General features: G+C 40.9%; 1 protein-coding gene across 8 annotated transcripts in view; it reads left to right on the top strand.

The window, feature by feature from the left end:
- The first annotated feature begins 482 nt into the window (after positions 1-482).
- chl1b (cell adhesion molecule L1-like b) overlaps positions 483-26,168 on the top strand; it is a 35,214-nt gene continuing 9,528 nt past the window's right edge. The window contains exons 1-24 of one of the 8 annotated variants that reach the window (XM_079578535.1): positions 483-747; positions 3,957-4,065; positions 4,598-4,788; positions 5,282-5,404; positions 5,897-6,067; positions 6,478-6,510; positions 6,672-6,783; positions 6,876-7,057; positions 7,352-7,483; positions 8,444-8,584; positions 9,681-9,792; positions 10,332-10,498; positions 10,585-10,750; positions 10,850-10,977; positions 12,511-12,612; positions 12,944-13,141; positions 14,383-14,453; positions 15,172-15,394; positions 15,968-16,083; positions 17,675-17,879; positions 18,019-18,141; positions 22,766-22,945; positions 24,188-24,217; positions 25,060-25,131. In XM_079578535.1, coding sequence (XP_079434661.1) covers positions 648-747; positions 3,957-4,065; positions 4,598-4,788; positions 5,282-5,404; positions 5,897-6,067; positions 6,478-6,510; positions 6,672-6,783; positions 6,876-7,057; positions 7,352-7,483; positions 8,444-8,584; positions 9,681-9,792; positions 10,332-10,498; positions 10,585-10,750; positions 10,850-10,977; positions 12,511-12,612; positions 12,944-13,141; positions 14,383-14,453; positions 15,172-15,394; positions 15,968-16,083; positions 17,675-17,879; positions 18,019-18,141; positions 22,766-22,945; positions 24,188-24,217; positions 25,060-25,131 — 3,187 coding nt within the window. In that variant the 5' untranslated portion in view covers positions 483-647. The remainder of the gene's footprint in view (positions 748-3,956; positions 4,066-4,597; positions 4,789-5,281; positions 5,405-5,896; positions 6,068-6,477; positions 6,511-6,671; positions 6,784-6,875; positions 7,058-7,351; positions 7,484-8,443; positions 8,585-9,680; positions 9,793-10,331; positions 10,499-10,584; positions 10,751-10,849; positions 10,978-12,510; positions 12,613-12,943; positions 13,142-14,382; positions 14,454-15,171; positions 15,395-15,967; positions 16,084-17,674; positions 17,880-18,018; positions 18,142-22,765; positions 22,946-24,187; positions 24,218-25,059; positions 25,132-26,168) is intronic. The other 7 variants (XM_079578528.1, XM_079578529.1, XM_079578530.1 and 4 more) reach the window with 7 other exon arrangements.

Below are 26,168 nucleotides of genomic sequence, written 5' to 3'. Positions count from 1 at the left end.
ACCATGCACAATTCAGACATTGATAATAGCAACTGGAATACAACATGTACCCTGCATTGTTTAGACTTGTTGTTATTGTTATCTGGAACAAGAAGGCACCGTTGTACAATTAAATGATTGCATTTCAGCTCTGATGCTGTTTTGTTCACAATCTTGGCTCGGAGTTTTTGTAATAATTCCTTCCCCGTTTCCCCCTGCTCTGAAATAGTGAACATCTGGCATGCATCTTACCACCACAGGCCCCTTTCGTTAGTCTATTTATTTATTTCTATTGTCGCTTGTGACACACATCTGCAGACATCAAACTACGAAACAGCCGACGTCCCACGGGAACTCATGATAGGAGTCCTTTAATGTGAAGCCTGTTGATGAGGAGTGTGCAGTGTGTCTGCTGCGGCTGACTGAGCAGAGAGCAGTCGGGCTCCCAGTCACGAGGGATTTGTTGTGTTTGGGGTTTTTGCCATACTGTCTGCCAGCCCGTGGGTGGATTCATGGGGCCTCCACCGTCTGTTTTTTTTTTCTTTTTTTCTTTAATATATGTTGTCTTCTTCTTCTTACAGGTACCAAATATTCAGCACTGTGCCACAGAGATGAACTGAAGTCACACTTGGGGAGCATTTTCCGAGGACATCTGACATCTGAAAAGCATGGATCTACAAAGAATAAGAAATCCAGGGATGTGGTCAGGCCTGGTCATCTGCGTTTGTGCCTTGCATATGACGTCAGCCTTCGAGATCCCACTGGAAGGTGAGCAATCGCACAGCATTTTGAATAGGGGATGACAATGGAAACAGGTGCATATTTGAATGATAATAGGCTTGGAGCTTTCTGAGCACAAAGATACAGCGATGCTTATAAATATACAGTATTAACACCCAACAACCGGATAAACCTTGGTGCTTCAGTACTTCCAATTTGAACAATTTGCCGACACATCCTTAACACAAAATATTGTTTATTTATTTATTTGAACAGGGACAATGTACAGTATGCATTAAAGTGACTATATCATGGAAATTTAGCCATTCAGAAGTAGACTACATGCAGTTATATGATATATTGTACCTGTACAACTACAGAGTACCAGTAGTAGAAATGTAATTATCGTAGGGTTAGTCCTGCTCCTCTCGCAGCCAAACGTGTATTTTCGCCGATACATTATCGTTAGGTAAGAACAAAAGAAAAGGCTGTGTCCAGAGTTGGTTAGAAAGAGCTCCTTCTTCACAACTTTGGAGCAAAAATGACTTTGTTCAGACGCTCAGGGGGTGTGTTTGTTTACTTTGCAGGGACAGCGCGGACACATCGGGGACTTTCTTTTTTCTTTTTTTTTTCTTAGAACAGAAATAATGAAAAAGAGTTTAATAAATTAAAATCAGGCTGTAAGGCATTGGATTAGAGACGTCGGGCACTTCCTAGTTTTACAATCATACGTAAAATGCGTAGCATTGTCCCAAGTCAGTCGTTTATCAGGAGAGGGCGGAGCAGCTGCTCAGAGAGCAGGATTCAGGAGGACATGCATGAATGAAGCCAAAAAATCACTCTGTTGGTGTTTTTGATAAGGAAATAGCAAACAACACGGTTAAAAGCTCCAAAAAGTTGATTTTGCACTATATCGGACCTTTTAACCTCAAAAAGGAGAGATGTACCTGCAGTCCCTGGGCAGGCTGATGTCAACAGTCAACAGCATCTCAAAGCATATATACCAACATTATAGGGGCATTTTGATAATATCGTTTTATGTAAAGTTGCCATGATATTTTAATATTTTGTATTTATCAATGGCCTACTTCAAACTACAGAGAGGTGTGAAGAAAAATCCTCTTTTTACATGGTGCTTTAATCAAATTAATATGAAAACATAATAATTTAAACACAAACTTGCCAGTCATAGCTTATTGTAGTGAAAAAGCTATTACGTTCCTTGAACCATTATTATAACTGTGGAGGGAAAGCTGGCAAACTAATGGTGCATTGTAAGTTTATTTTGAATGCTGGTTGAGCTACTGAAACGTAATGCTATCCCGTTTAATAGAGGCTTATTCTCACAGGAAGACATTAGACAGCAGCCTTGTTTAAAGCATATTTTCATAATTGCAACAGTGGGGGTAATGGATGCGGTAAATTCACTTTGAAATGAGTGAATATTGACATAATGGCCACTAAACAATGCATTAACAATAAAGGTTAAAATGTCCAAGTGATCATCTTCAGAAAACATGCTCACTGTGCAGGACCTTTATAAGAACAGAGCCTTTATAAGAATAAGTACTGAATAATTTATTGATGAATAAATCTTGCCGGTGAACTACTGCATTACTGCCATAGAACGCTGTGTGAATGGAATATATTTACAGCTATTATCATGTTTGAATCTCATGTTTCCGCTGTTTCTTTTGTGGTAGATCTGCTACTATCCCAGTTTCCTTAGTAACGCAAATCAAACCTCCACCCCTAAATTATTCACAAATATCTCCGAAGGGCTTTGTAAAAACACATCAAACAGCTCCTCAGCAGACACTTAAGCGTTTCAGGTTTTTCTGAAGTTTCAGTTGTAATCTAATATGGCCATTTGTGTTTCACTTTTCTGGGATTTGTGATTTCAAAAGAAAGTGCCTGCTGATTGTGTGTGTTGTTTTTTTTCTTCTTCTTTTTCTTTTTTTCCCCTCCTGCGGTGGCGGATTGTGTAGTTTTAGCTCATGTAAACAGTAAGTGGACTGTTGTATAAGTGTATTCGTGGTTGCCTCTCCATCACTCTCTCACTGACTAGTACCTCTGCTGGACATGTGTTGGATCTGAACCTCATGTGTCATCAGTCAACGCTTCATGTTTTAGACAAATTGCTTAATATTCATGATCATTCATATTCATATAAGTGTTCCATTTTACATACTAGATGCTCATGTTTGAAAACTTGTATTGTAGATGCAATGTGCTTCACTTTTTTTGCCGTTTTCTGATGGACTATAAACATATTTATCACACACCAATAGAGACAAGCCAAAATTGAGTCCATCTGGATGTTTTTTTCACAGCAAATTGTGAAGTAGAATCGAAATTGCTAACATTAGCATATGAAGCATTCTGGTTAGCATTGTCCGTTTTTGAAGTATTTATGGGCTGTTGAATCACTTCGCTCCTCTCCATGTTTCTGTTTTCTTTATTTAGTTGAAATATATATAATTCAGCATTTGTAAAGTAATGGTGGAGAAATGGTGGAGTTCTGTTCTTCCCGCTCTGGCTGCTTCAAACATGGCAATGCCTAAGTTGCCATCTGTTTTATATCCACTTTTTTTATGAGTAGTGGAATGTACCAAACATTGTTGCATTTGTCCTAGAATGAATCAAATAGTAGACTGATTGTTTTGCTCTCCCGAAGGTTTGATTCTTGGACCCTTTCTGTGTGGAGTTTGTATTTTGTCTTTTAGTCTGGTTTCCCCCATCACCCAAAGAAGAATTCACAATAGGCTAGTCGTCCAGCTACGTAGTCCTTACCAAACCTAGGGTTAGGTTGCCTCAGCGAAGTTTAATATTGGATCAGATTTTCTTATCAGATTTTGGATGTTTAGTACATTCCCTAAAGTAGTTTCACGTTTACATTCACAGCTCATCTACTCAAGATTCATTGCATTATATTTTATAACCAGAGATATTTTTGCTAGGTTTTACATGTGTGATTTGAATTTGTATTAGCTTACAGCCTTGCCATTTGATCCCCCAGACTAATACACTAATAGACAGCCATTCACAAAGTCACTCAGCATTCTCTTCTTATTTAGCATGTGCACACAGACTGCCATTCTCCTTGATTTTGATTAATTATCTGCAAACATAGCCTAGTTAAAAGTAGTCGGCAGAAGCCATTTAGGGTCATGAAGTAGTGTGCTAGCTCCATTTGAATTTGTGAAGGCTGTGTTTTGATTCACACCATTTATCACTTGTTTCTGTCTGTGGCCCAGTTGAGCAGCTGCCCACCATCACAGCACAGTCTCCCAGCTCCCTCATCGCCTTCCCTTTCGACGAGAGCTTTTCTGTGACGTGTGAAGCCAAAGGGAACCCCGCACCAGAGTGAGTCGCCTATACAACCTTACACCCTTGTACAGTAGGAGACAAACATGGTAGCGTTTGTACTTCTTGTCCACTGTGGCTGTTTATTGAAGTATGTGCCTGTGTTTTCACTATAACCATAATTGAATTAGTAGTGGAGATTTTTTGCTTGTATGTATTATCCTTTTTTGATGGAATTATTGACTGTTTTCCTGTGCCTGGATAACTTTATTGTATTGTAGTGGGATAAAAGGGTTTACACAATGGGAGAAATACATGTAAGTTTTTGTTATCTCAAATACTCAAATCAAGGATCACACTGATTTGGCTTAGGTGGCTAGTTAGAGTAAGACTGACACAAGAGGGAGAAGAAGCTTCTGATGAAAGAGGAAAACTTCGCTGACCTCCACCGACCCAGCCTAGTCGACGATATTTGAAAATATCTACTCCAATGTTTGTCTAGTGTTCATGTCCAGCCCCACACACATTTGCTCTTAAAATATAGCATGCTTCAGACGGCTTTTAACATGTCAATACTTTCTTTGTTTTGTAGATTCGCATGGACAAAGAATGGGCAAGAATTTGACCCCTTGCAAGACCCCCGGCTCATGAAAGAGGAGAATTCTGGGACTTTTGTTATACCCAATAATGGAAACCTTACCGAGTACCAGGGAACGTATCGCTGCTTTGCCACCAACAAGCTAGGGACCGCCATATCAACGGAGATTGAGTTCATCGTGCCTCGTGAGTACTGTGGATATGTGCAACCTGTTCCGCTGCTTTGAGCGTCCACAGTCTGCTATAATGACTCGACTGTGAGCTTTCTATTGTAGCGCATGTGGCAGAAAGTCAGTAAGACTTCCTGCTGCACCATAAATCTCTGAATTGGACCAAAGCAGTCCCCGCGCTCTGGCCTCTCAGTCACTTTCTTTCCTCCATTTTTCATTTTGTGCCCAAACTCACAATATATATTGTCAAAAAAGCACCCTCCAGAGAGGACTTTGACTAAATTTGGCTGTCCTTCTGCTGCAGTGACAAGTCACACATTGCAACAACCGTGATGTCTGTTTTATTTCAGCTGTCCAAAAGCTGTAGAAAAAAATAATCACCCGATTTCTCTGGGGTTTTAGAAAGCGCCACTGCACTGGAGCAAATATATTGAGTGATAATACTGCCATCTGCTGGACACATTCCCTGTTGCATGAGACATGTCTTAATTCGAAACCTTCTTCAACAGATGTCCCAAAGTTTCCTAAAGAAACAATTGAACCCCTGAAGGTGGATGAAGGTCAGTCTTTTGTACTGAAATGCAACCCACCCAAAGGAATACCTCCTCTGCAGATCTACTGGATGACCATCAGTAAGTAATTCACGTATGCTGGAAGTTGATTTAGCCCACACAGACTTTCTAATACATAATGTAAACAGAACATGTTGTTAAAGGAGGAGTGCATTGTTTTTTTGTATCTTTTGTAAGAATTGTTCTTAATACTTACAAACATGTTCTTTTTGCCAGACCTGTGAATATTTCATACCTGACATTTTCAGCTACAGCCGTGGCTTTCCTCATAGGTAGACTATCACATGTTGTTGCTGTGACTTGTCTGGTCACGTTGGTATAAAACATACACTGGTCTGGCTATAAAAACCTATTAGCATCATTACTAAAAGACCTTAATGAACCTAAGTGGACCATTTAATACTTGTTCATATAATATAGAGCATGTAGACTCTCACACAGTTATGCCCAGTCATTAATTGCCATGTGTTGTTGCGTCTAAGTTCTCCAATATTTTGCTTGTGGGTTATCCTGAAAATTGAACTCAGTATTTATTTAATTATTATTTACTAGACCTCCAGCACATAGAACAGGATGAACGAGTTTCCATGGGTTTGAACGGAGACCTGTACTTTGCCCACGCGGAGGAGAAGGACAGCAGGAGAGACTACTGCTGCTTCGCCGCCTTCCCCCGTATCCGCACCATAGTTCAGAAGACCGCCATGTCTGTCATCATCCAGACAAGTACGTCCTTATCTTTAATTCAGATTCTTTTTCAGCTCACAAAGATTAAAAAAAAAAAGTATAGACATGATTAAAAGATAGTTAGTCCATGCAGTTAGCAGCTCTGTTTCCTCAAAGCAGAGCTGCATCAAAAAAAAAAGATCAGTCAATGCATGTTTGTTATCTCATCTTCATGCAAATTCAACACTTGATTTTGAATTACTATCCTGCATTCTCATCAAGTAGTACCACTTCCAAATCCCCTCAAGTGTTAAGCTGTCTTGTGTATTCACATTGTGCATTTTTTCTCTTATTTATTTGTTTTTATTTTTTCATAATTTTTTTGTTGGTGATGTTGTTGTTGTTATTCATTAATTTGTTCGTCCCTGTCATGTTCACTTTTTTTTTTTCCTCATTTACCTTCATTTCAGATAAAGCCAAAAATGGCATGAGTCCAGGTGCAGGTAAGAAGTGTAGTGGAATAGTTCTATGTGTGTGTGTGTGTGTGTGTGTGTGTGTGTGTGTGTGTGTGTGTGTGTGTGTGTGTGTGTGTGCGCGCGAATGTTTAGAATATTCCCTTATTTTATTGTATGTACTGAATAATTGCTTCATTCTTGCATTATAGCTAATGCAATCCGAGAGAGAAGGCCCACACTTCTGACACCCCCTGGTGTCAAATCTGAGATTGTGCTGGTCAAAGGAGAGGACCTGTATTTGGAGTGCATTGCTGAGGGATTGTAAGTGGCACAATGTTGATAATACTAGATAATTAATATGCTTAAATGAGCTTTTGAATATTGACACAATGCCCCCTCACGCCTGTCCTCAGTCCGACTCCACAGGTTGAGTGGTTAAAAATAGGCGATGAACTTCCCGAGAAAGCGGCAGTGGAGAACCATGGGAAGTTACTGGTGGTGTCCAGAGCTGAGCAGGAGGACAGCGGGAGGTACATGTGCAAAGCCAAGAACGGACTCGGAGAAGCCGTGCATTACTTCACAGTCATCGTGGAAGGTAACACTGACAGACCCTTTCAGCATCTTTGTAAAGTTGACCATAAACAACTTATGCAAAATGGAAAAGAAAACTAATTTGAAATCTCATCGTTTATGTGTTTCTTCTTATTCTCTGGGACTCTCTTTGACTGCATACTGTTAAAAAATACTATTAAAAGAAAGCAAAATAGTTCTCATGTTAGTATGAACTTACATACTTACTTGTACGTCTAACACATTATAATGCACAAAAGTGACATTTTTCCTTCTATAATGTAACAGAGTGAGCTCTTGGCTTTTTGTGTATTTCCAGAACCCCCAGAATGGTTGTTTGAGCCGGAAAGCCAGCTCAGTATGGTTGGATCAGATGTCATCTTGAAGTGCTCTGCCAGTGGCACACCTCAGCCCACTGTAACATGGAGAGTGAACGGATTCCCTCTCAATAGTCAGTTTCCAGATAATCACATGAGCATGTTTATGTCTTTGAGATTAAGTACTGACTGTTTTTTGACCATTTAAGTAACTATCTATTATATGTTGATTCGTGTGTTGATGAAGTAATTGACCTTTGAGTGACACTGTGGCTGTATGGGTGGTCAGCATGGCGCCTTTACTTTCGATCATGGTGGTCTTTGTGACGCTCCAGGATCATTTGTTGCGTAGGTTTTCTGGCGAGACGGTCCATCAGCAGTGAAAACCTACAAAGCAATTGATCCTGGAACGTTGCAGAGGGATCGAAGTAAAGGATCGGGATCAAAAGTAAAGACGCCAGGCTAACCACTCATACAGCCGCTGTGTCACTAAAAGGTCAATTACGAACTTTTACATAAAAACATTTAACCTCTCAACCCCCAGCTAAACCGAGCACATTTTTCTCCAGAATAGCCACGAAAACAAGGACAAAAACACAACCAAAGAGTGATGAAAAAGCAACGTAAAAGCCGCAAAAGAGCGACAAAAAAACGTGATAAACATACCACAAAAATAGATGAAAACATGATTAAAAAACACACCGACAACGCAACATAAAAGTTACAAGCAGTTTTGCAGGCCTTAGCTTTCAAATTAGGCATGACATTGGCCAAACTCTTTTAGACTTGGAGGAAATGCGCTTGCAGGTGGGGGGAAGATGTTAACTAATAATAATACTAATAGAATAAATAATTACCTGTCCAATCATAACAATGATTTTGATTTGCTCAGTTTCTCTAGTGGTCTATTCCCATCTCATATCTCTCAGATGAGCCTGTAAACTAACTAAAAAGGTCAAATGCTAAATGTTAAAAACTACCCTAATAATAGTTGAGTGACATTAACAGCGCTTGGATTCCTATTGATGTTGATGATCAATTGTAGCAATTTTCAGCATTTATCAGAAAATATGGGCTTGGACCTTTTCTTACAGAATCACCAATGCCCAACAGAAGAGTACTCGGCGACACTATAGTTCTCCACAACGCCAAGGAGTCTGACAGTGCGGTCTACCAGTGCGAGGCGTCAAACAAACACGGCAGCATGCTGGTCAACGCAAACATCATGATCATGAGTAAGTATGTGCGTCATCCATATACTCCGGGCCACTTAGCACATCGCCTGCAACGCTTATGCAGCACATTTTGTTCGCAAGTCTTGAAAGAAGTGTCAGGCTTTGCGCTTCGTCATCTGGGACACCGCGGCTGAGTCATGCATCAAATAAGAAAGCTACCGTCAATGTTGGCATATGCCCACAAAGTAGCTTGGGGCCAGGGGAAGGTTGGCTGTCGAAACGTAATATGCATACTTCATTTTCACTTTCCCTGCGGAGCAACAAGACCGTTCACTGCCATTTATATGCTAACAAGTTTTCGACAAATCCAGGCTGATTTCATTGCAATAAGACTATACTTTACAAATGTCTATTAAAAGATATGGATGGAATATGGCTTGTGTGATGCACTGACGCGAGGGGTCTGACACAGGGCTTAATAAAGCCGGACTCGCACTGAATGCCAAGTCCCAGCGGCTTCCTTTGCAAACAATTATGAGAGACAATGCATTTTAATGAGAGGATGTGGCTCAGGCTGATAAGGTGCATATGCCCGTCTCACTAATGTTGTTTTGTTCTGTTGTGTTCTTGACACAGTTTTGACAGCTGTCTAACATGAATATTTTGGCAACAGGAAATATTCATGACAACAAAGGAGTCTTTGGAGAGTTACTGTTGCTGTGAAACTCTAGCAGTGTTTCCCACAAACAGAAGAAACTATGGTGCCCCTCATTGTCAAATGCGAAAGTCGCATAAAGCATAAATTAGTATGACAAATTATACTTTTAGCTTTTCAATGTATTGTAAACATATAAAACATATTCTATACAGATAATCAGTATTAATGAATATATGAACAAAGCATTTGAAAATAGGAATCACCAGTGCCACCGTAGACTCGAACAAAAAGACAAGTAAAGGCACCAAATTTGAGAAAACTCACATATATTTTAACCCGACGTAGAAGGGGCCCACATGATTGAGGGACGGAGACAAAACCTGTCTTCAGACTGTGAGGCAACGCGCGTTTCTTCATGTCAAAGAAATGACACTCACGAATCTCAAATTTTACGCTTTAACTTCTTTAAAAACAGTGATTGATTACTTTTCTGCACAGATCTTCCTCCCATGATTCTGACAAACGAGGGAGAGAGTTACTCTGCTGTGGAGGCGAAGGGGGTCATCATGCACTGCAACGTCTTCAGCTCCCCTCCGTCCTCAATCACTTGGTAAGTGCTCAGTTTGCACCAGAAGAGGGCAGTAGATCTCAACAATCTGCAAACTTGCTTAGCATAAAAAAAAATCCTCTTGTTGCGGCTCAGCCTTGGCATGGTGTTAATATTTTTAGCACCTTAATCTACACCAAGAGACCAGCAGAACTAAAGGCTTTTTGGGGAAAAAAAACAAAAAAAACTTGACTTTGGCTAGTTTTACGTTTCCTCAAACAAACAAATATATGTCACTCCTTTGAACGAAATCCATTCTACAAATATTGTTGAAGAAAATGTTTTTAAAAAAAATCTTTTTATGCCATGATCATTGAGGTTTTCAAACGATACTGCACAGTCGGATTAGTGTCAGGAAATGTTCACAAAAACATCCCAATTCCCAGCAGCCAGTGCTTCTAACCTTGTTTTTTTTCCTGACCTTGCTCGATTTATTTAACACCCATTTCACCAATTCCTGCCATGACTGGTACCTATGTGAGTTATTCCCAGATGTTTTTGAAAACATTTGAAGTCTACCACTCTTTCTTTATTGCCCGCAGGAGCAGAGATGACTCGACCGAATCTGTGCAAGGCCCACGTTTCACTGTTCATGACAACGGCTCTTTGGAGATCTACGAGACTGACAAAGACGACACAGGACAGTACACATGCTACGCTAAGAACACTGAGGGATCATCCGCGATAGATGCCATGCTATATGTAAAAGGTATGCTGTTTTTTATGCATATGTTAAAGCCTGTGTTTCAATTCCCAGTCCTTGAAATGTAACTAATGCCTCTGTGCGTACGGAAGGTCCCACCAAAATCATTGTGGGCCCAGAGGAGCAGCAGATCTTAATAGGTACCACATCGCAGCTCTCTTGCCTGGCAGAGTACGACAAGTCCTTCAGTGATGACTTTGAGATCCTGTGGGAAAAAGATGATATGGAGATAGGCCTAAACTACACTGAGAATCCAAGGTAGGAGAGCGGAGTTTTCGCGCCGCTCCTTTAGTCCCGGCTGGATTGTGGTTATGCGTTTGTCAATCAATACTGTGTCTGCCTCCGTCTTCATGTCAGCAGATACTTAGTGGAGGAGGGAGTTCTTCATATTATCAATGTGAGCCACAGGGACCAGGGCTTGTACAGATGTGTGGCCAGGACGCCGCTCGACCGGGATACGGCATCAGCCTGGCTCACTGTCTTAGGTGAGTGATGAGCACATGTCACTGATGCTTCTGCTTTTGATTGATCATTGCTATTTTAAGTCACTTTGCAAGAATGAATCAAGCATTTCCATATCCATACAGTACATCATTTTTAAACACAATGCAACGATAGAGGAACTGTAGGTTTCCTTCGGGTGCTCCAGTTTTCCCCTACTTCTTAAATTATAGCCTTGGAGCTTGCACATCGTTTGTACATCAATCACTCAACTAAATTTCACACAATTGCAACCTACATTGTGCTCTCTTCTAACTCCATTTAGTGAGAGCAGGCAGTTGCCAAGCCAGAGCAGGGAGGCTCGGCCCAAGATGAAAAGGTGATATTCCCTTACCAACGATATATTGCCCAGAACATGCTCAATAAAAGCAGTGTAGATCTACTCTACTTTTATTGACAAGCGCCATGAGACTCTGAAGGTCTGAAACTCCTCCATAACTGAGTCAGCCTCTTCAGCGGAGGGAACTTGAGGTGTCTTGAGGAACATTAAAATACAGTTGCTTGAAGGCACTCACATGCACACAGTCTCGCAAAAATGTTTCAATAGGGAACCAACTCACAAAAGTGCAGTTATGATAGCACAAAAACTGCCCTTTATGAGTGTTTCTCTGGGGATTATTCATTGACTCCATACTTGGTGGTGGTAAGGTCCTATTGTAGCCACAGCTGCCCTGGGGTAGACTGATGGAAGCGAGACCACCAGTCTGTGCCATAGGCCCCTCCTACCACCACCAACCACTCACTCACACACTACATTCACCCAGGCTTCCTGGTGTTCCCAAATGGTCTCCCATCCAAGTACCAGGCAGGCCCTTCCCTGCTTAGCTTCCAAGATCTGACGGGATCTGGCAGAGCAAAGGCGGTATGGCTTTTAGTTTCATTTCACACATATGCATAGCCAAAAATATAATAATTTATTCAGAATTAAGTTTTGGGTTCACATGGGGTTATTGTCAGACATTGTAGTTGGCTTCTATCTACTGTCTGGAATTGCCAGCACACTTGATGTTTGGCGACTTCACCACCAAGGAGTATCAGTGGTTCTCAAACGTTTTACACCCAGTGCCACCTCATAAAACAGTTGAACCTCCAAGTACCACCAGGCCTAGTTCCAGATCAAATGAGTACCAAACAGAGTCTAAATACAAATAAATTGGACTAAATTATGATGAAAAGTGTTGTCAACAATGATTAACCTTAGAAAAAAAAACACCCATCTCAAATGCATTACTAAAGCACAAATGCAGCGAAGTCTAAAATTGCAGATGACCCTGAAGAAGCCCAAGTGATGGTGGCAGACATACCACTGTATAAAAATGCTACGCAAGAGAGACAATAAAAGTTGGAACACACAGTACTCCTCTAAATTGGTGACATCTAAACCAATCCACCCCACCCCCCATTACCACAGTTCTCTCTGTGTTTTTTTTTTTTTCAACATGTGTTCCATTGTTCCTTCTTTCTCTGACAAATGTTGATGCGTCAGATATTTTCCAAAGCTGTTGTGTTGTTTGCAGACGTCCCTGATGCACCTGAGAGCTTGGTCCTGTCTGAACACAAGAGTAGGAGTGTGAAGCTCAAATGGATCCCTGGGGACGAGCACAACAGCTCCACAACAGGTAAAACTGCCTCTGCGCCACAGCGAATGTGACAGCGCATACAATATGACCCATTTCAGCCAGTACAATTAGTATGCCAGGTGCTGTTTTGGACGCATAATCACCATTCTGCATGTAAATACAATTGTTTGATACCATCTTGTACAATATGAGTCTATCATTGATTCATCCATGCATGAATTATGATTAGTCTCCCGCTGGAGTACACAGGCCCAGAGCGTGGTTTGGGGGTAGTTTTCCTGCACAGCTGGTGGTTAGATAAGCAAACCTTTGGCATAAACAGTCACAGAGGTGGGGAGGGGCCGTCCTGATTGTCTTCTGCTGTCGACAGAGTTTATCATCCAGTTTGAGGAGAGCCAGTGGGAGCCGGGGAACTGGAAGGAGCTGCTCCGAGTACCGGGGAATCTTCACTCCACGCTACTCAAGCTCCACGGTCACGTCGACTACCGCTTCAGAGTGGCGGGCGTGAATGCAGTCGGGAGGGGCCCCTATAGTGAGCCCACGGAGAGATACAAAACCGAACCTGCAGGTCTGACACATCCATTGACAATATTCTTTTTTTTTTGTTGCTATTTCTCACCAAGCAGTAATGCATAATTTAGCTTAAGATGTTGCGGTATGATGTTGCTTTGGGCCTGCAGTGTAACTTGGGCTTGGATGCAGTCTTTGTTGTTACACGTGCTTTTAGCTCATATACAAGCAAGCCCTGGAGACAGTCCAGTCTAGCGCCCTGAACACAAGACCTGCAAAAAAAATATGTCCTCATTAAAGCAGTACTAAGTAACTTGTTTACCTTAATATATCCTTTCTGTAATACGTCTGGGGGTAGTACAAGTGTTAATGGGATGATTGGGGGGTCTTTCATCTCCCCCTGGTGTCATCATCAGAGTCACGAAGAAGAAGGTAACAGGGCTAGCGCCACTTAAACAGTATTTACAGCCAAGTTTGAATGAAAAAAATGATCTCCATTGTGAATGAGTAAAAAAAACACACAACATGCTATGACACCTATAACACCTGCAGTGGCGCTTATGGCCTCTAGGGGCATGAGTTACTTAGTACTTACTCCGCATTTTCCCCAGTTCAGCTTTACCCAAATCTAAAAGTTTCTCAACTGGAGAGCAACGGTGTAACAGCTCATTTAAAAGCTAAGATCTACAGAAGCGATTGTGACCTTTTTGTCTTGTTGTTGCTGCATTTTTGTCACATTTTTAAAGCCTTTAGATTTGGGTTAAGCCAAACTCAGTTCAAGTGGAGGTTAAGAGGTTAAGGAAGTGGTCACCCCATTTTGATTTATTAACTGGGCATATACAGTTCCCTGAACCTACTGCCACGGGAGCATCCAAAAACTAGAATTGACTAATTTTGTGTTATATTTTCTGAAGATAAGGAAGTTTATTTTGTTTTATTTTGCATCTGCATTATGATACAGTCGTCTGAGATAATAAGAATAAAGTTGTATCTAGATCCTCAGATTGTTACAAGTGGTATATCTTTCTTATTCTGTATTTTTTTTTTTTTCCAAGAATGATTTGACAAAGAAAAAGCGCAAGAATAGTCTGCTTAGTAAAGCCAGACTTTCAGGGACTTTCTGGGCCACTTGTCTGGCCCTCAAGGCTGTACTGTGAACTTTAAAACACTTGGCCCCGCTACATAATTGATTCCCCTCTGGTTGAAAATCTGCTCGCTTGTACGCCTTTACAACCAGAGATTTCTTTCACTAACAATGCTGGCAAAATCTATATCTGTTCTTTTTTTTTTCCTTTGCAGCACCCGACAGGAACCCTGAAACTATCAAAATCGAAGGTCATTTGCCACATGAAATGGATATCAACTGGGAGGTGAGGAGTGGAGATAGGCTTTTGCTTATCAGTCAGGTGTGCATTGTGTTATATGGGCTACCTTTACATACTAAATTATTCACAGAGCCGCTGGGACTCAAGGTGTCGAGGTTTTATCAATACTTTGCAGACAGTTATCAATGGGATTTTTTGGGAATGAGAAACTGCCCACTTTTGACATTTCTTTCTGCAGTGGAAATCATTACATTGGCTCTTATTCATGACTTTTGAATACGGTACAATGAGAAATGCTACAGACAGAAGCCTCGCCTTTAACGCATATTATATTAGACTTCTTTCTCCCCTGGCCTTATTATCCAGCTGCTCTGTCATCGCCCGCAGAAGTCTAGATCTATGTGCTCCCCGTCTACTAATGATTTGCTTTTGTATGTAATGGTTTCTCATCCCATTTCTCACCGCGGACCGGGTGCTATGCGGTGGATAGATAGATATTTTCAACTGCAGTGCCTTTGAAAAGCCTATATGAAAGCTGGAGCTGGGCTGTGCGGCGAGGTCAATCGTTTCCATTGTTTTACTAGATAGCAAGATAAAACACAGCTACTGTTCCAAGCAGTTGACTGGCCCGGCTTGTCGCTTTAATCCCACCGAGGCAGCCAGTGAAACACACCAGGCGTCTTATGCAATTGTGGAAGTCTTTATGAAACCTTCCCCCATTGTTCCCCCTTTCACTATGTATCGCCCCGCGTTGTGTCTGCAGCCATTATTGCCCATCGAACACAATGGTCCCGGTTTGGAGTACAAGGTGAGCTATAGGCGGCAGGACATGGAGGAGGACTGGCACGAGCACATGGTCAAGAGGCACTCCTTTGTGGTGAAGAGCACGCCCACGTTTGTCCCGTACGAAATCAAGATCCAAGCCAAGAATCACCAGGGCTGGGGACCGGAGCCCAAGATCGTGACCGGATACTCGGGGGAGGACTGTATGTACCTCTTCTACTTTGTTGGTTTATTGTTCAAATGTTACACAGTGTTGGTCTTCTTCGGCCAAAATGCATCTTCTGTTCATGGTGTTGTACCAGTCTCACAGTTTGACTAAGACCACACCCCTTTCTAATGCCAATAAGACACCATCTGTACCTTTTGACAGTGTTGAACTTTATATATGAAACAGATCTCTCCACTCATCATGATGTAATATTTCTCAACAATTCTTATAAATGTATGTCTATAGAAAAACTAAAATACTCTGAAATCTGATTTACCAAACTCACTTCTCTTCAGCCTTCTTCTGGACATGCCCTCAGGAGGTCAACTCAGGTCATAACTCAACCTTGTCCGGTGGTCTTAGAAAATCAATGCCTATACACCTCAACAACCTAATTCACTTAGTGCTGTTTATGGCAACATAGCTTGTGTGCCCAGTAGCTCCACAATAAAGTGTTTTCTTGTATAAAAACATAGAATTTAGACCTTGGTGTTGTGTTCCTTCCTCCAGTCCGCGAATAATCCTTGCCCCAGTTCCCGCACTAGATGTTTATTTCCCTCTTTTCCAGTTCCCTCCGCTGCGCCGGACGATGTTGCCGTGGTGTTGATGAACAGCTCAGTGGCCAAGGTTACCTGGGCGCCTGTGCACAAGGAGAAGCTTCATGGACATCTGGGCGGCTACAGGGTAATGCCTCCGAAATCCACCTTTGCCTTTAGACACGGTTTAAAAGGAAGGTCCTGACCGTGCACTGAGCGCTTACGTCTCTAACCCCCGCCGTGTCTCCTTCACTTAATTTCTTTCTGTACAGATCATTTAGTAGTTGACACGAGTTAATGGGCAGACTGGGAAAGATTAAAAACAGATTTGGACGTTTTGTATCCTTACCCTGGACAGCCTTTTATGTATAGTTGGAGAATTTATTTTGTTCTAAATGGTAGCTATGAAGAGGAGCAGTGTGGCAGAGCCCAGTTGACTCAAGATCTCGAAAATAAATGGTGCCGTTTATATTAACGATAATTTATGTACAGTCAAAGTATTGAGTGAATGAGTAATGCAATATAAAGCGTCTTTGAGTGTCCAGAAAAGCTCTCTATAAAACCGATGCATTATTATTATTAGGGCTGCAACAACTAATCGATCATTGAAATAGTTGACAACTACTTTAGTTATCGATTAATCGTTTTCTGGTTCACACAGACTCAAATTGGGGCAAAATGACATGAAAATGTAGTATTTTTGATGAAAACCTACTTGTTTTTGAATATTTGTCTGTGTTTCATCCAATCAGAAAGCAAAATTAGCACTAAGAGCCTCCAACAAACATTTACTTTCAGTTTAATCCATCAACGTCCTCATGCGGCGCCACTTATAGCTTCATGTGATACAAATTTTTGAAAAAATGTTATTTTCATACACCATTCACAGCGAAGCGATTAATCAATTAATCGTAAAAATAATCAATAGATTAATCGATTACAAAAATAATCGTTTGTTGCAACCCTAATTATTATTATTAATAGTCTAGTGGTTAAAGACTGAGCTCTATTCTGTCCCCAGCGCCTTAAGTTCAAGTCCTGACTTAGACAATTTGCTGGTTTTCTCTCTCTGTACTTCACCCCCTTTCACCCTGTGCTGTGCAGTCGAACAAAACCTACCAGCCAACAAAAATTTTTTTTTAAAATAATATTGCAAAAAAATATAATTATTATTTATCATTTTATTAGGTGTATGTAAGGCTGTCATGATAATTACTATATCGACTTATCATTAAATATCGTTAAATAAATAACAGATAAACGATATATTTTTTGTGCTCGATATTTATCGTCTGTACAGCATTTCCCCCTCCATTTTTTCTTAAAACTTTGATTTCTAATGGACGCAAATTGAGTTACATTGTATTTCATGTTTATTGCAGCTTGTGTGGTATTTAAGAATATTATGATGCACTTTTAGAACTGTAATTTTTATGCCTGAGAGTTGACTACTAGTATCTAGTATCGTTGTAGTCAATAATACTTACGACACTTTCCTGCCTCAATATATCGAACTTTCAATTTGTTATCGTGGCGTGTCTAGGTGTATGTTTCCTAAAAAAAAACAGGGCAAAAGAGTTTTGCTATTGCATGCATGAACATGGAAACATAGTCCTTCAGTTCATTATACACTATGGTAAAGAGCTCACGATGCCGTCTGTACAACAGCTGAATATAAATATTTAAACCTTTGCAGTCTGTCTGAGAATAACATTGTTTGTCTCCTCTCTCTGTCGCAGATAAACTGGTGGCGTCTGCGCAGTTTGGTGGACTCAAAGAAACAACACGGAGACAAACACGCGCTGAACGTCCCCGGGGATCGAACTCACGCCACGTTGCCCAGCCTCACACCTTACTCCGAGTACAGCCTCATCGTCATGACCTTCAACGGCAGAGGCAACGGTCCCGGCAGCCACCCCGTCAACTTCAGAACCCCGGAGGGAGGTAGGAAAGCTGGCAGAAAAACAGCATGGAGTGTATCGATTCACAACTTCTGAGGAGGGGGGAGTCTAATAATAGGCAAGGAGGAGTCTGGGCTGGGCAGCTAACTGTGTGCTTATTGTACCTTCCCCCCCACCCACAGTCCCAGAGAAGAATCCTGTCTTCAGGGTCACGGACGTACAGAAGCACAGCGTGTCTTTGGCCTGGGCCCCGCCGCTAGAGCCAAATGGGATTCTTACCAAATACCTCCTGGAGTATCAGCTGAGTATGTACCCCCACCTTTTTTCAGTCAATCTCTTCATGTGGATGTTAACTCAGATGTTATAAAGAAACAACCAAAGAACATGTACAGTATATGTGTAATTGTCATATCCATTCAACAATAATAATACATTTCAGTTACATTTTCAGCACTATTAGTACAAAATACAAAGAGATGATAAATATTTTGTTTAGTTTAGTTCATTGAAAGGACAGTGTGCAGTTCATACAACACATAAAGAAGATAACATTATTACTGTAGTAATCTGGTAGCCATCAGACGGTACCCGCGAGGATGTCATCTGATGGCCAAATACCCGTCAAGTACTTTTAGTGTGGGCAGGACTGGTGGTCTAGAAACCAGTCTTTGACTCCCCGTGAGAAGCTTTGAAAATCTGCATTGTTCTTTAGATTGTCTGGGAGCCTATTCCATTCTTTGATGGCTTTGTAGGAAAAAGCTGATTGAGAGAAGGCAGACTTTCTTTTAGGAAAATTGCTGTCACCCCTGGAAACAGACCTTAACTCTCTGTTTGTTAGTTGAGAACGCAGCTGTACATATGTTTGTAAGGGCGGTGGGGCATCATCATTAAGGATTTTATGAACCAAGCGGATATCGGAGTACCTGATCAAGTTGCCGAATGTTAGTATACTGTATTTTTCAAGTATATTGCAGTGGTGGCCCTGCTGAGGCTTTTTACGAGGATTTTCAAGCCCTGGTTATGTAATGATCTAAGTGCATTTAACCAGTGCATTTTCTCCAGTTCGGCTTTTCGGTTTTTAAATGTTTACAGCCTATAGGTTAGTGTAACGCCACATTTGAACCTCATCTAAACTGATCTTTTTCTTTGCATGGTTGCCATGTTGTCGTCACTTTTTTAAAAACTTTTTTTCCATCTAATTTTTGCCACTTTTTTGTTGCTCTTTTAAGAATTTTTTCGGTACAATTTGACCATATTTTGACGCTGTGTTCAAGAAGCTTTTAGGTTTGGGTAAATCCAAACTGGAGCAAATGTGCTTGGTTCAGGTGGGGTTTAAGAGGTGAAAACGGTCTGTTTGGTTTGAGACCATGATGACGTACAGCACAAGATATGCGATATGATCATTGCACTGAAATACGATTTTGCTGCTTCCAATGATAAAGAGCTCCTGATGTGCTGGAAGTTGGCGATCACACCTAGGTTTCTTCTTTGTGAAGTTATAAGATACAAGTCTGTTACACGTTTATTGACCGTAATCCAAATGACCTTGATGAGACGATTAAAAAAATAAGCTGCATTCTTGCGTAGCATTAATGTGCCAACCTCTTCCTGTAAATCAACATTAACATTATGGAGTCTTTCATAGGTGGGTGGATATTTGGCTCATTGGGCTTGCTCTAACCCCTTTGCCCTCAAGTGCAGCTGGGGAAATCAGTGTGTTCCACGTTAGGGTGAGGTCATGGCGGGATTGCAGAAGGGTCATACCGGGGTCACAGTCGGATCACGGCGCCGCGCACATACACAAAGCCCCGCAAAGGTGATGTCCATTGAGCTGTTCCGAGGGTGTCTTCTGACCTAATCCAGTCTTCACCTCAGCCCCAGTGGGACACCTTGAACTTTGCCGTCCTTTAAACACAAGTCCGAGCTAAGCTAATGACTTCCAACTTCCTGGCAGCATCGCTCTGGCACATTTCTCGGCTAATTGAGCCTGATTTGGCGACTGCGTAAGTGCCTTAAAGGTGTTTTAGCAGAGGACGTTTTGATTGTGCCACTGCAATAAAGCTGATGGACCCTTTGAAGTGTGACTTTTTTGAAGTCCCCTTGAAGGAAGTGGTGTGCGAAATGTAGGGGATAATGCAACCAGCTGTCAGCGCATGGTCTAAGTGGTGCATTTAGAATCTCAAGATGTTGCACAGATGCTTCGGGGGAACGCCCACCACTACCACGGAGTTTATTACTGCCTTTTTTTTTTTTTTTCTATGATCAAATAATGATTAAATGTCAGATGCCTTCCAAGAAAACCTGCTTCTTGTTGTTAGGAGGTTACAAATCCTTGTCCCAGCTACTTTGGGCGCTGGGTGGTGGACACACTGGCAATTTTGGTATCTGTGTATATTTGTCAATGTAAATAAATGAACAAATGGTTAACAAGGACGCACAGATGAGCGGTGTAATGGTAGTTGCACACTGGGCCCTTGTCCCATGCCAGTGGTTACCCTGAGCCATGAGCAGAGGTTAATAACTTATTTTGTAGCAATGTATTTTTAAACTTAGCAATGGAAACAACTATCCAATGATAAAAACTCTTAGAACATTACGCGTAGTTTTGAACTTTTGAATTCTTTGTAACATCGCACTGATCAGGTGTGGGGGACGTTCAGGGGTTTGGGGGAATTTACAGCCCATGGTCTATATGGCATTTGCAGGCTGAGTCATGAGTGCAGTTAAACAGAGGACAAATGTATATTTACATGAGCTGAATGCGATGGAACTCTGGTAATTGACCAGTGATAGGAATAGATAGCAGTGTTCTACAGTTATATCTTGATCAATGAGATAAAAAAAAAAATCATCCACCATAGCTACTATTGGTTGACACTGATTGCAGACATTTTTGTGAGTGGGTGTTGGGAGTACTTTTTTTCTTTTATTTTTTTTACTTTATTCTGTTTTTCTACCCATTTGTGCACAAGCCTGCACTAGCTGTCAGGTCATTGGCAGATTTTTGTTGGACTGTTAGTGCTGCACAAGGCCAGCCGCTTTCACCCCAGCAGCCTTAAAGCGTTTGAAAATATTATGGTCTGCAAATAGCTTGAGGAGCCAAAGTGTACAGCTTTTACCAGTTTACCCTTTGAGATACCAACTGCCGGGCTGTGGCTTTTTTTTTTTCTTTCTTTCTATTCTTTTTTTTTTTTTTTTTGATAAAGGAAATAGCTATGCATGTGATCCAAATATTATACAACTTCAGACTCGCGGAGTTGAATAATTCACCAGAAATTGTCCCTCTGTGTCCTTGGAGGAAGAAAAAAAAGCTCTACAAAGCATTGTTGTCTGATAACAGTGGGTAGTTTCTATGCAAAAAAAAAAGGGGGGGGGGGGGGGGGGGGGGAGAATGCCAAGCAAAACATATTTATCATTGTTGTGGCTGCTTCCAAACAGCAAGATGCGGCACCTCTTTCATAGCAAAGGTCACCTGAACACCTGCTGTGTTTGTTTGTGCTGAAAAGAACATAAATGCCACCAATCCACAAACTGTGACGCTTTAAGTAATAAAAATGACATCCTTTCACTACAGAGGCAGAGTGCATGCGATATCATTTATCTCAAGTGTAGCATGTGTTGTCAGGTTAATGCGTGTGAGTCCTGAAGGTGCTACATACATGTAATCATTTTTACACCGTCATTAACAAAAGAAACAATGTTTATAATGTGTTTTTCTTCAATTACGTTAAATTAACCGATATGGTGCACCCCGATAGCTGGGATATTAAGGCTGTGAATGTGTCCACTTTTCACACTTTCACCCTCTGATAAAGCCTCTGGGTCAAAAACCTGAAAAGGATTAAAGGGATATTTCAAGATTTTTGACATAGGGCCTCATTTCCTAGTAATCCAGAGTGTTGCAGATTTCTGGAGATACATATATTTCTTTTTAATTCATGCAGTCCTGATATTTGAAGAGTTTAGTGGTGCTAGGCTAGTGCTAGGCTAGTGCTAGGCTAGCGCATGTCTATGGTAACTAGTAGCCTGCATTAAAAACAGTCTGACCCAAGCGCAGTGCACCTGAGGCAAATGACTTATAACACCAGACTACTGATATAAAAGTCTGTGTTTTTGAAATATAACCGTTTCTCATTTAAAAGAACTTATATTTGAGCAGCATCAGCTTCCTGGTTGTAAGCTACGCAGCGGTGGAGTGATCTGCTAGGTTACTGGATCTATAGTTTGTTTACCTGCGGTCAGCATTTCTACACGTGAAATTGCTTTGTACAAATCAGATATGGCAATGTTTGGAGGACTACCCGATGATTTTGTAGAGGTTTTTAATGCAGGCTACTAGGTACCATAGACATGCACTAGCCTAGCACCTCTAAACTCTTCAAATATGCATGGATCAAAAAAAATAATCCAGAAATCAACAACACTCTGGATAACTACGAAATGAGGCCCTATGTCAAAAATCCTGAAACATCCCTTTAATAAATACAAGACATGAATGAAACAATACATTTACATGACAACAAATAATGATTAGAATAGTATGAATTAATTTACAGCTAGCTAAACTTGGTGATTTGTATTCCATAATAAAATGTACGCTAATAAATTAATAGCATACATTCTACCCTATTGTTTTTTGCTTTACATCACGTTGTTCAATGACTATCTACTGTAGAACGCTGGTGGTCAGCTAGTACAGTCGCCTCAACTGAAGTAAACTCACAGTGATTTCAACATGTGGGTCACCTGTGTTGCTCGAGAACACAACCACAGTGCCACCGATGGAGGCGTCAGTGTTTGTGTTTTACAGTGACTTTACCCACCTGCCTCCTCGGGAATGATGACGACAAGCTAAAGCTAGTTTTGATACTGCACTCCACAAGTTTTCTTGATCAAACGAGAAACTGAATGACTTTGTATTTGTTGCAGTAAATGACACAGAAGAAGTTGGCCCGCTGCAGACAGTTAACATCAGCAACCCAGACACCACCAAATGGCTCTTGCGGGACCTGGAGGCTGTGAGCAAATACAAGTTCTACCTGCGCTCCTGCACCGTCAGAGGCTGTGGCCCCGTTGTCAGCGAGGAGTCCACCACCACTCTGGAAGCAAGTGAGTGACTGCACAGAGTAATCGAGTCGCGGCGGTCCAACTTAGATAGGGTTTGGATGCTTTTCTGCGCCAGACAATGAGATCACAGACTGAAGTTTTAGAGGTTGTGAAATTGAAAGCGAACTGGGCATAAAAGCCATTACACTATTTGAAAATGGCATCAAAGTGTTGGGATATGATATACGCCTGGGCAGCCGAGCTTTTCATATATCTGTGTAAGTAATTTTTTTTTTTTGTGGATAAACAATTTTATATGGATAAAGTAAGGGCTTTTCATTTGTCACTGTCATGGCCAAGCAAGTGCTTATTGATTGGACAGAGCACAAGTGCAATGAAACAATCAGCTATGAGAGAAAATTGCTTTGAGCAGAAGGAAACTGAGGCATTTTGTACAATACAATGAAATCATGAATGAGTTAGAGGCTATAGGTCATTTTAATGAGGGGCCTTGTAGCATGTAATATTCTTCACCATTACCTTGCATTTCATGTGTCATATATTTACAGCAAACCATATGACAGAGGTTTTAGAATGGCTGGGTAAATGGCAGGAAAAATAACATTTTATGATCTGTTCCTTTGCTACCTTTGGTTACATCTTCATGTGTCATCAAGGGGTTGTTCAACTTATACGATCACGTCTATTAAAAAGTCACATCTCCAGTTATATAAAACATTAAATAACCACAAAATAATAAAATATAAGCCGTTCAAACCCTCCAGGATGTAATCTTCCCATCCTGTCTGTTGAAAGGATTTGATGATACTTCAAAACAAATATATCTGATAAAGAGTCAGACAGACAGGGACCTAGAAAAACATTTACTGATTCATACAATATACAAGGTGAACATGCTGGGTAATTCATTACAGTGAGCATGACTTTTGCACCATTATGCAAGTAAATTTATGAAATACACAAAAAAATGTAGTCTATATTGAATAGAAAAAGTGAGAAGTAAAGGCCTGTCAGTTTGCTGTTAAGCAGAAAGCTGAAAAGCAGCTGAAAAAAGACGGCATAATCCATCAAACTGTTTTGTGAACTCTCCTCGTCTAATACATTGGCTTAGCTGCCTCATACTACTACATGGGTTTGGTGGAAGGAACCTGCCTCTGCCTCTTACCTCTTGCCTCGGAACATTTGTCTGTACTGTCGCTTGTCAAATCCAATGGTCAAACCGCTTGTCATTGTCTGTGCTACTAAAATGTACGGCTTTGATTTATTTTTGTACTTTCTTTACAGCTCCCACTTTGGCTTCCACGCTTGGCACCAGTATGTAGAGTAGTAATAATATGTACTAGACTAGTGGCATGCTTCAACTAACAACGTAGTTCTCATAGCACATAACCCTGATATACCACATTAGTATAGCCTTTGAGTAAGTATAATTAGAAACGTGCATGTGTTGTTCGAGCCTCCTCTAAAAGGGAATAATCTACTGGTATGACCGTGCCAGATTATAAAGCGGCAAGCAGTGGGCTCCTCTGTGAATAATTGACCTTGTCTGATGTTTGCCCTTGCCATGAGCGAAGAGCAATATGATGCCTCCTTTCATTAGAAAAATGTCAACTTCCTCCAAGATAAAGTTTGTGGCATCCTCACTAATCACAATGCTAATGAGTAACCTAATTATAAATTCATATTAATCGTGGCTCATTAGTGACTCTAAACGAATATTGACTTTTATCCCTGCAACTGTGGAGTCAGAGCAACAAGCTGAGAAAATAACCTGTGCAAAAACATAAGTAAGCCAACGACTGTACTGCTCCTGGATGCCCATTAGAACGGAGCTGCATCCGAATCGTAATCTTGGCATATATAAAAAGGAGAGATATCAGAAACATGTTCAAATGTTTTATTTTAGATGAAAATTTAATGACTTGAATATGCAATACTAGCAGTAGCTTAATTAGCTGTAGCATTTGTGCCATGTGGATGGGCATTTATTGCATAAACACTTCACCCTTTCTTTACTCATAAACTTTAAATTGAATCAGTTTATGTAGACATGTAAATTCTAATTCAATCACTTAGCTGAGAATAGCACTAACCTTAGATCGTGGCTCCTTGGAGCTATCTCAGTTGATAACCGGAAGGTCTGTTTTTCTTTCCAGGCAAGTCAGCCTCCCCCTCACCTCCAAGCACTACCAAGTCCCCAGCCACCAAACCCACACGTTCCATTATAGGTAGAACGCAGCACATCTCCACACACTCTTCACCTGAGAAACGCAGACATAGAGAAACTCAAAATGTTAAACTCACTGAGTGATGCCTGGAGTAAACATAAACAGGATTGTTTTCATAGGTTTTTCCCATTTCCAGGTATCATTTGAAGTAAATACATAAACATACAATTTTGCTGGAACAAGGCAATTAAAGTGTGGTAGAATGCTTTATGAAATGCTTTTTTTTTTCGTTGACACCTGTGGGTTAATTTTCTCTAGAGTGCCATTGGGAAATCTCGTATTGTAGATCTATATTGGGGCCTGCCAGACTGGCTGCAGTCACTTTAACAGCACAAACACATTTAATTGTCAGTGATTGATTTGTTGGGCCCAGTTTCCCCTTGTATGTGTCTGAGTATTGACCCAACAGTCACCTGACATTTCCATGTAATCTTCAGCAACACTGCAGCCTCTGAGTGGACAGGAAGAAAAAGAAAAAAAAATGGTGGGGTGCGCTGGAGTGGTGTGATCTCAAAGGACGGTGATATTTACAGCACACAGAGATAAGTGGATAAGTGGGAGCTGGTGATAGGGCTTATATTACCAGTCGTTTTCATACAAAAAAAGCAGAGTGACTTTGAAGGGGACGTCTTCCAGGGCACATGGCTCCCCGCTGGGCTAGCATCTGCTTTCTACAGCATTTAATAGCACGCAGAGGAATGCTGGTGACAAAACACACCAACCCTTCGCCTTAGGAAATTCAGAGACTCAGAGAGAAATGTTAGGTAACAGTTTGGTGAAATGGCCAACGTAGTATGCTAATTTACGCCTTGATGTAATAGAACTGAAAAGTACTATAACGTAATATTAAATAAAATCTAGACCTAAATAATTAAACAAGCAGTATTTAGTTTTTGTATTTATTTATTAAAGGGCCCATATTGCGAAATGTTTTTTGTAGATTTTAGCAAATTATGTTTTTCAGTCATCCAGAATATTGCTTTTTGTTTCCTATGTGCACATTTGCGTTATCCCTATTTTTTTAATATATTTTTTTA

The sequence above is a fragment of the Gobius niger genome (assembly GCF_951799975.1).
Source record: "Gobius niger genome assembly, chromosome: 20".
Taxonomy (NCBI): domain Eukaryota; kingdom Metazoa; phylum Chordata; class Actinopteri; order Gobiiformes; family Gobiidae; genus Gobius; species Gobius niger.
The sequence above is the reverse complement of the archived record's forward strand: the minus strand, read 5'-3'. Positions and strand labels throughout refer to the sequence as shown.